At 46.7% G+C, this 10,442-nt stretch overlaps 1 protein-coding gene across 1 annotated transcript in view; it reads right to left on the reverse strand.

The window, feature by feature from the left end:
* Positions 1 to 10,203, reverse strand: part of ADAMTS17 (ADAM metallopeptidase with thrombospondin type 1 motif 17) — a 353,798-nt gene extending 343,595 nt beyond the window's left edge. The window contains 5 exon segments of the mRNA XM_034667944.1: positions 83 to 173; positions 176 to 360; positions 6,760 to 6,896; positions 7,707 to 7,827; positions 10,018 to 10,203. Coding sequence (XP_034523835.1) covers positions 83 to 173; positions 176 to 360; positions 6,760 to 6,896; positions 7,707 to 7,787 — 494 coding nt within the window. The 5' untranslated portion in view covers positions 7,788 to 7,827; positions 10,018 to 10,203.
* Between the last annotated feature and the right edge of the window lie 239 nt (positions 10,204 to 10,442).

Here is a 10,442-nt window from a genome sequence, read left to right on the forward strand (position 1 = left end):
GCCAGGGAGCCGCCTGGAGCCCGGTCCTCCGGCCGCGGCCCGCTCCCCCTCGGCCCCGAGCGCTGTCAGCGGTCCGCCGCCGGACCCGGGCCGCGCAGGCAGGCGGGGGCCGCCAGGACGCCTTGGGAGGGCAGGGGGAAGGTAGCCGCGAGAGGCACGGGCGAGAAGGGGGCGGTGGGCGAGGGAACGCTACCTGTGCCCGGGTCCAGTCCCCAAACCAGCAGCAGCAGCAAGGGCAGGACGAGAGGAGGCAGCAGGGCGCCGTCACACATGGTACTTGGGAGGAGCAGCCCCCCGGACCGTCGCGGCGGAGCACGAGCGCGCGAGGCGGCGGCACCAGCCGGAGTGAAACCCTCCAGCCTTTGGAAAAAGTAATTAGCGCTGCGGACAAACCCAACGTGGTAAATCCCAAGCCCCGCCTTCTCCCCGGAAAACAGGAGGCGATTGGACTCTGGCTTTCCCCTGCCCCGCCTCCCCCTCCCCCATTGGCTAGAACGGGTCTAAACCAGGGTGCGTAGTTAGGTTGTAAGCAGTTTCTTACACGTGGTTTCTGGGCAGTGGCGGGGACGGGACACCAGGTGGCGCCAGGGAGCCCCCTGGAGCTGCGCTATCCTGGAGGACCTGTGAGGACACCTGACTGGTCTTCAGTGTCTGTCCTCCTTGTCAGTTCTCTCTGATCCTGCTGCCCAGCATCCCAGGAAGACAGGCCAGAAATCGTTCTGGACAACCCGTTTCATCCGTAAAAACATATTCTTTCTGCATCTAGAGTAAAACTAGTTTAGGGTTGTTTGTGGCTGGACACTTTCTGGCACACCTGAGTTTACAACTGATGGCTAAGTGCAATGCAGCAGTATTTAACCAAAGCCTTCGCACCTCCTGCCGTCTTTATCCTCACAGAAGCCAGTAGTACAGGCATGATCACACCCTTTTACAGATTGAGAAACTGAGGGAGAGAGAGCTGAAGGAGCTTGCTAATTACCCGGTGAGTTTCTGTCAAAACAAGAGCTACCATTAGTGGTCCTGACTTCCAGCCCGGTGCTGCTTACCATGAACAGCAAGCAAGGGGCTTCAAGGACAGGTGGGAGGCAATTTCAGCCTGGGGTGGGGTTTTTTTGGGGGGGGCGCTAAGAAACTTGCACAAAGTGGCAAAGTCTGGATTTCAACTTGAGTTCATTCTTCTCCCACAAGAATATAACTGAAGTTTGCAAGAAAGATGATCCCTTCAGCTTCCTGAGAAGCATCTTGTAGAAAACAAAACAAAACAGAACTGACGCATAACGGTTCTCAGGTCTCTCCCCCTCCCTTCTTTGTCCTGTTTTCTGTTTCTGTTTTCTAGAAGCAGAGAGATTACAGCACTCCTACTGGACTCTGCTCGGGGCCTTTCAGAATCTAAAATGTATCACAGGATTCCATGTCATCAGAAGGAATCCAGAGGTGAAAATTGTCCAGTGTCCATGACATTTAATTAACCCTGGGAGTGGGCTGCATCACTGGTTCTCAATAAAGCCCACCACTTTTTCTACAGCAAACCTGCTGCTCTGTGTGTCCTCCAGGGTGGAGCTGATGGACTCCTTTTCTGTTCTATCTGCCCCTGCCCTCCACAGGGCCTGGCCACTGCTGGACACTCAGCAGTCCATCCACTGCTTGGGAGGGGGAGGAGCAGGGGGCTGCCACTCGCTGCTAGGTACCACACACATCCACACATGGCCAAAAAAGGCTTGGCGCTTTGTCCCTCCCCTTTAACAGCAGCCTCAGCCAACTGCTGATGGCACAAGAAATCATGGGGAGCTTTTTGGTGCAACTTTGTTAGCAAAAGAGCCACCTCACAGACCCGCCCCCTGAAAGCCAGGGAGCAGCAGTCACTCGGCTTTGCAAGAGCAATCACTTCTGCCATTTGCAGGAGTCCTTGTCAACCGATCAGATGATGCTCCAATGCATGAGTCCCTGGGAGCATGCAAACTAAAGCAACAGCAAGATACTGTCTCATCCCCCAGACTGTCCAAAACTAAAGAGCTGGGAAATAGCAAGAATTGGAGAGGACATTCTCCTGCCCCTGGGTGGGAGTGCAAATCGGTACGGCCACTTTGAGGAACAATCGGGCAAACTGTAGTCAAATCTACAATGTGTACACCCTTCAACTCTGCGATCCCACGTCTGGTTAATGACCACAGGGAAACATGGGCACACGTTTAAGAATGTTCAGCACAGGGGCGCCTGGGTGGCACAGCGGTTAAGCATCTGCCTTCGGCTCAGGGCGTGATCCCGGCGTTATGGGATCGAGCCCCACATCAGGCTCCTCTGCTATGAGCCTGCTTCTTCCTCTCCCACTCCCCCTGCTTGTGTTCCCTCTCTCGCTGGCTGTCTCTATCTCTGTCAAATAAAAAATAAATAAATAAATAAAATCTTTAAAAAAAAAAAAAAAAGAATGTTCAGCACAGCGCCTTATTAAGAGCAGACATGTTGAAAACCTGAATGGCCATCAGTAGATAAATGGCTGTTAGAACACAAGGCATCGATTAAATGCAATTAGCTCATATTTACAACACCATGTCGAGAACTCCAAGACTGGTTGTCATTTTTTTTTTAAATCAAGTTGTGGAAGAATGCACATGAATGATAATACTTCCGTAAATACACACAGTATTAAATCATTTGTATGGTAAAATCCTAGGGGGAAAGTCTGGAAGCATACACACCAAAGTTTTTTAAGGTTTGATGTTCTTTTTGTATTAAACTGCATGAAAGGATGCCACTCAGGGTCCAGGCAGGATAATTGCTACCATTCTAGGTATTTCAAGCAGGGGGAATGTAACACGGAGAACTGAGTACAAAAGTAAGGAAGAGCTAAAAGGGTAAATTCAGTGATTATATGCTGCCCCCACCCCTGCTTCTGTCGTGCATTCCAGCCCCAGGGGCGTCTGCTTCCTGCTGCATCATGGTTGGTTCTGGATCTACCAGATGCATGAACTAGACCGGGGCTCCATGTCCATTGCCACACCAGCAACTTCCAACACCTGTTGAAATGGATCCTTATCTCTCTTCCTTGCCATCTGATCTCGTCATAGGGCCTCTTTTTGGTGGGTTCTAACAGGAATGTAAGGGGAGAAAAGAAATGTAGGGGAGAAAAGTCAGGGAGTCATAGCATGTAGGCTGCAGGCTTTCAGCCTCAACGATGGAAAGCAGCCCTTGGAAGCAAGCATGTGGAGCCGAGAGACAGACCTTCTAAAGGTCTTAACCTGGCCTAGATGAGCCTGAAGTCCCTCTCCCCCTCACCATTGTGTTCATCAGTCACCATTAGAAGTTTAAGCATTCCTTCCAGAATGACCTAGTATTTCAGTGCAATCCCTATCAAAATTCCCTTGGCATTTTGCACCAAAATAGTAAAAACCCAAAATTCATATGGAAACACAAAAGACTTCGAAGAGCCATAGCAACCTTAAGAAAGAAGAATAAAGAGGGAGGTATCTCACTGCCTGGTTTCAAGCTATATTACACAGCTATAGTGATCAGAACGGTAGGGTACTGGCATTAAAATCAGACACATAGACCAACGGAACAGAATCAAAAGCCCAGAAATAAAGCCAGGTGTATATGGTCAACTAATATTTGACAAGGCAGCCAAGAATACTCAAGGAGAAAGGACAGTCTCTGATAGATGGTGATAGGAAAACTGGATATTCACATGCAAAAGAATGAAATTAGACCCCTGTCTTACACCACTCACAGAAATCACCTTGAGTTGGATTAAAGACTTAAATGTAAACTTGAAACCATAAAACTCATAGAAGAAAGCACAGGGAACAGCTCCTTGGGATTGTACTTGACAATGACGTGTTTGGATGACACCAGATGCCCAAAAGCAACAAAACCAAAAATCAACAAGGGGGAACTATATCAAATCTAAAAGCCCCTTCTACACAGCAAAGGCAGCCATCAACAAAATGGAAAGGCAACCCCAGAAAGGGAGAAAATATCCGCAAACCATACATCTAAGAAGGGGTTGATATCCAAAATATATAGGGAAATCTTAAAACTTAATAAAAAAAATTATAATCCGGGGCACCTGGGTGGCTCAATAGGTGAAGCGTCTGACCCTTGTTTTCGGCTCAGGACATGATCTCAGGGTCGTGAGACTGAACCATGCATCAAGCTCCAAGCTCAGCACAGAGTCAGCTTGGGATTCTCTCCCTCTCCCTCTGTCCCCTTCTCCCCCCAGTTCGTGCATGTGCTCTATAAATAAATAAATAAATCTTTTAAAATAATAATAGTAATAATGATCCAACTTAAAAATGGGCAAAGGGCCCCAATAGACAATCTTCCCAAGAAGACATACAAATGGCCAACAGGTGCATGAAAAGACACTCAAGATCAGTCATCATCCGGGAAAAGCAAAGCAGAAGCACAATGAGATACCACCTCACACCTGTTAGGATAGCTGTTAACACAAGGACAAGAGATCTCAAGCATTGGCGAAGATGTGGAGAAAGGGAACCCTCATGCACTGTTGGAGGGAGTTGAAACTGGTTCAGCCAATAAGGAAAACAATGTGTGGGTTCCTCAAGAACTTTAAAATAGAACTACCCTATGATCCAGCAATTCCACTTCTGCATAGACATCTGAAAGAAGACATGACACCAGGTGAAATAAGTTAGTCACAAAAAGACAAAGACTACACAATTCCATGTATATGAGATACCCAGAATAGTCAGATTCATAGAGACACAAGGTAGAATGGGGACATGAGAGGTTGTTTAACAGGTGCAAAGTTTCCGTTTGGAAAGATGAGAAAGTTCTGGAGATGGAGAATGGTGATGGTTGCAAAACAGTGTGAAGGTACTTAATGCCACTGAACTGTATACTGAAAATGGCTAAAATGGTAAGTTTTATGTTATGTGTATTTTCCCACAATAAACGAATGCTTTAAAAAAATAAATCATTACCATTGGCTATGGTCTCAATTCATCTTAACACACATAAATAGCCTTGTCTTAATTTTGTGGAAGGGCGGGGCTTAATCCCATTTCACGGCTGGAGCAGAGGGCTCCGGGTGAGGTTAAAACAAGACCAGTGAGGGGGCACCTGGGTGGCACAGTGGATAAGCGTCTGCCTTCGGCTCAAGGCGTGATCCTGGCCTTATGGGATCGAGCCCCACATCAGGCTCTTCTGCTATGAGCCTGCTTCTTCCTCTCCCACTCCCCCTGCTTGTGTTCCCTATCTCGCTGGCTGTCTCTATCTCTGTTGAATAAATAAATAAAATCTTAAAAACAAAAAACAAGACCAGTGAGCAGACAAAAACCCTACAGGTGGCAGTGATGATCTGAATCTGACGTAAGGGAAGCCATCCCCCGGTCTGGCTGTCAAAACCATTTGTTGTCCTCCTAGTTGACAAAACTCAACTTTTCAGCTTGTGCGCTTGATTTTATGAACAGCTCTATTCTGGTGGGCAGTGGTCTTTTCTGATCCTGTTGTCCAGCAATGGACCCCCAGCAGGTCGGGTATACTGCCTCTCTTGGCCTCTCTCTTCCAGTGCTTCACAGGGGACACTCGGGTTTGGATGCTGGTAGCCATCAGAGACCATCACTGCTCTTGTGAGTGAAAGCAAGCCCAACTCCACCAAGACCCACTGTCTCAAAGCCCGTACTTAGAAATAGAGGGCCCGAGACCCAGACCTGGCAGCGTATAAAGAGAACTGTAGGCACTGAAGCCAGCATGGTCCTCTTGGAATTTTCCACTCAGGGCTTTCTTGAGCTGATAATTGATGAGTCCAGGGGCCAAGACTCACGTGCAAACTTGATCTGTTTGTAGGTGGAAGAAGGCCCCTGTGCTCTAGAGATCAGTAGGTGTTGGTGGGGTGTTGAGAGAGGGTGAGTGAGGGGATTCCACCCTGCAAGCCTGGTCTTTGAGATTCAATTCACTTGGCTCTGGAGGCAAGGAGCCCTCCTTCTTGGCCACCCATGAGATGCAACATCCTCTCCAGCAGGGGGCGTCCAGGATCACTCTTGTTTTCTAAGCCAGAGTTGGTGTGAAATGCAGCCCTCCCTGCTCCAAAGGCAAGGATTTTCTGTTTCTATTTCACCCTTTTCCTGGTGAGCCAGGATCCCGGCCTGAAATGCAGCTACTTGGCCAGCATCCTAATTCTCTGAGTGAATCTTGCTCACCTCTCCCTGCGGGATCTGCACGCTCCTCCCTGTACCTCCGTGGACCTCAGGATGAGGGCCACGTGTGCTTCACCAGGAATGGGCACCCTTGCCACAGGAGACCGACCATTCTTGCCTGACTCCGGAAATAGCCCCTGTCTGGAAATTCCTGCTGGGCTCCGTTCTTGCTCACCCAAACAGGCCTTCAGGGCGATAACGCAGAACAAGTCCAAGCTCCTACTCCTTTCAAAAGTAATTTTGTTTTAGTCTCGCTATTAGTTGTTCAATCAAGGTTGCTGCTTGCCATACCCATTCCCATATCTCAGCTCTACCCACCCCCCAGGCTGTGCCCATGTGGTCACAGCCTGCCCGGAGCTGAGTGTCCACCAAAGACTTCAAGGGTCCCCAGTGTTGAAAAGACAACTCTATCTGCAGGTCCTTCTGGAGTCACCAGAGGCATCCTCTGTGGGAGGTAGCACTTGCAGCCCCCCCGCCCATGTCTGAATTAGCAGGAGGAGGGCTTTTGGTGTCAGACCTGAGCGCAGGGCTTCATCCCAACTAATTCCTCTCCCCAGCGAACAACCGAAAAAAGCAGTATATTTTCTGTTGTTCTGTAACACACCTTTCTCTTCTTCCACGTCCTTCTCCTCTTTCAGCCTTTCCCCTTGAGGGACCAGAGAGGTTCTGTCCCAGTTCTTCCTTTGCTGAAGGAGAGCAGCTTGTCTGAAATATCGGCCTAAAATGTGATGCCAGTACAGGCTGGAAAACAGAAGTGACCCAAATTTATATGCGATTTTAGTAAATGCAAATGATGATGGCTCAGATTGGTGTGGTAATGATAAGAGTATTCAACAGGTGGCTGCTGTCTGCAAGCTCAGACAAAACACAAGTCGGCTTCTGTGATGGTTTTAAATTCACTTGACCCTTGAACAACATGGGTTTGAACTGTGCAGGTCCACTTATGTGCAGATTTTCTTTTTTTTAATAAATACACTACAGTACTCTATATGTATTTTTTCTTCCTTATGACTTTCTTAATAACATTTTCTTTTCTCTAGCTTACTTCATAATAAGAATACATAATAAGAATACATTCAACATGCAACATGCATATGTTAATTGACTATGTTATCGTTAAGGCTTCTGGCCAACAGTAGGCTATTAGTAGTTAAGTGTTGAGGGAGTCAAAAGTTCTATGAAGATTTTCAACTACACAGAGGTCAGCACCTCTACCCTCATGTTGTTCAAGGGTCAACTGTATATCCGCTAATTATGACCCTCTTCCCTCCCAGTGGAACCTAACTCCCCCACATGGAAAGTGTGTAACACTCACCGACTTGCCTCTAACAACCAGAATGTGTGGGGAGTGATGGAGTGGGGCTTTGTGATTACTGGGGCTACATCATAAAAAGAATACTCTGCCTGTTGTTCTCTCTCTCTCTCGTTCTTTCTCTCACTCTCTTTCTTCACTTACTTTGGTGGAAACCAGTGACTAGGTCATGAGGTTACTCAAGCAGCCCTGTGGAAAAGCCCAATGAAAAGGAAACCAACTTGCTAGAACCAACTCACTAGCCATGCAAGTGAATCACTTTGAAAGCAGATTTTCAGGGTGCCTGGGTGGCTTAGTTGGCTAACTGTTTGACTCTTCATCTCAGCTCAGGTCTTGACCTCAGGGTCCTGTGTTCAAGCCCTGCATTTAAAAAAAAAAAAAAAGCAGATTCTCCATCCTTAGATGATTTCTTCAAACCTTCAGATAATTTGAGGCCCCAGCCTTAGAGTCAGCCCCAAACATTATGAGCAGAGACAGGCCACCCCCACTGTCCCCTGGCTAAATCCATGACCCACAAAAACCAAGGGAAAATAAATTATAATTAGTTTTTTAAGCCTCTAAGGATTTGGGGGGGGTGGGTAATATGTTACACAGCAAGAGCTAACTAGTACAGACACATAGCACATACTAAAATCAACTCCAAGGTAGATTAAGGATTTGTATGAAAACATTCATTCAATGGTGGCACGCGGGAGGTGGTCATTAGTTCAGTCTACTCAGAAGTCGCCTGCAGGACAGCTCCAGCAGGGTGAGCAGGGTGACGACATTCACCTGAACAGCCAGAGAGCTGCTTGGTCCCCATCCATGGCTCCTGCACTAAGCCTTGGCCCAGGTCCAGGGATAAGACTGACTGGCTTGCCTGGCAAGCAATGAGTGTGGGTGCTTGAATCCATGCCTACATGTGTTTGGCACCATCAAAAAGAAACGGGGAGTCTCAGCGCCCAGAAGGTAAGCAGAAACACCAAAAAACAAAACAACCAAAGTCACACAAGAAGGAAAGAGAATCATAATACGTGCTTGGCCCTGCACAGAACAACTTGTACACAGTCATCTGAATGTAAACACTGTGAGATGATTTTCAACTGTTCAAATCAACCAGAGAGAAATGCCAGAATAAATCATTCTGGTTACAGAACCAACTGTAAAAATTATCACCCTGGAAAATGTACAAAGAATAAACACCAAAGGAAGAGAGTTGAGAGGTTAAAAAAAAAAAAATGAAGAGAAGTATAGAGGGTAAGTATCCTCCCCTTCCAGAGTGGAGAATCAAAAGATATAGCCTATGGCTGATAAAATAAGAAGTATAGGGGTACATGTATTTTTTGAATTGCCAAGGCAACCAATAGAAGAAGTAAAAATCTCTTCTGTTGGGACAGGAATGTGATAAAAGTGAGGAAAATCCTTATACATTGTAGCAATAACTCAACTGATAATATTTCATCTTGAGATCCAAAAAACATTGGTATAAGAATAGTTTTTTAATGAGGGGCACCTGGGTGGCACAGTCATTGGGCGTCTGCGTTCGGCTCAGGGTGTGATCCCGGCGTTATGGGATCGAGCCCCACATCAGGCTCCTCCGCTAGAAGCCTGCTTCTTTCTCCCACTCCCCCTGCTTGTGTTCCCTCTCTCGCTGGCTGTCTCTCTCTGTCAAATTAATAAATTAAATCTTTAAAAAAAAAAAAAGAAGTTTTTTAATGAAATGAAGGAAGCCATCCGAAAAACTAACAATAGGAATAGTTAAATAGGGAGTGAGTCTGCAGTTAGAGAAAGTTGGAGCAGGTGGGATTGTTTCACACTTCAAGAAATTTCTTATCATTTGCTTTCTTTGCTGAGTGTAGTATTTTGGATTTTTTAAGAAGATTTTATTTATTTATTTGAAAGAGAGAGAGCAAGCAAGCAAGGGGAGGTGCAGAGGGGCAGAGGGAGAGGGAGAGATAATCTCCAGCGAACCTCCTTCTGAGCAGAGTCCCATGCAGGACTCCATCCCACAACCCTGAGATCATGACCTGAGCCAAAACCAAGAGTCAGATGTTTAATCCACTGAGTCACCCAAGCACCCCTGTGAATGTCGTATTCTGAAAAAAATGCAATCTTTAAAAAAAATTCCAAAGCATCTCCACCTTTAATATACTTAACATACTGCTTTTGCGCTTTCAAGTAGGGGGCATTTGTATAACGTCATATACACAACAAACTACTTAACCTTAAATTAACCCTGTGAGAAAAAAAGAACACTATCTCTCATTATCAGATAGGCAAAGTGAATTGAGAAATGCTCATGACTTGCCCAAGATGACTTAGTAAATGATTTCCTTAAGAGTTATGACTTCTTAACACATTGACCATTTCTGGGTCAGTCAGTGAAGCATCAGACTCTTGGTTTCAGCTCCGGTCATGATCTCGGGTCATGGAATGAGCCCCACGGCAGGCTCCACACTCAGCTGAGAGTCTGCTTGGGATTCTCTCTCTCCTCTCCCTCTACCCCTCCACCTGCTCACTCACACACTCTTTCTCTCAAATAAATCAATTAATTAAAAAACAAACACTGACCATTTCTTACAAGTGTCCATGAGGCCAAGAGTCCCACTTTATGGATGAAAATGTAAGAGCAACAAAGATACATAATTCTTTTCCCCTGGATCCCAAGGAGATAGTCGATGGCCATGGCTCCTATTTCCTTCCGGCTCTGTTGCTTTCTCTGTGGGAACTGGTGACCATCAACATAGCATCTGAAAGCTGGAAACAAGAGGAAGCAAGTGAGGTGCAAAGGCCTCATCATAACCCTTTTTGTGAGTATTATTAACCACATTCTACAGGTGGGGCTATAACAATAGGGAGATATAAGCACTGTGCTCATTGAGGCCACACAACAGGTCAATGGTAGCTCGGGGATTTGAATCAGTGTTGCGGCACCGAAGTCATGCCTCTGTCATTAAGGGGGGGAAATGGATGGGGCACCGGGGTGGTGCAGTCCT

Source organism: Ailuropoda melanoleuca, chromosome 9, assembly GCF_002007445.2.
Source record: "Ailuropoda melanoleuca isolate Jingjing chromosome 9, ASM200744v2, whole genome shotgun sequence".
NCBI lineage: Eukaryota > Metazoa > Chordata > Mammalia > Carnivora > Ursidae > Ailuropoda > Ailuropoda melanoleuca.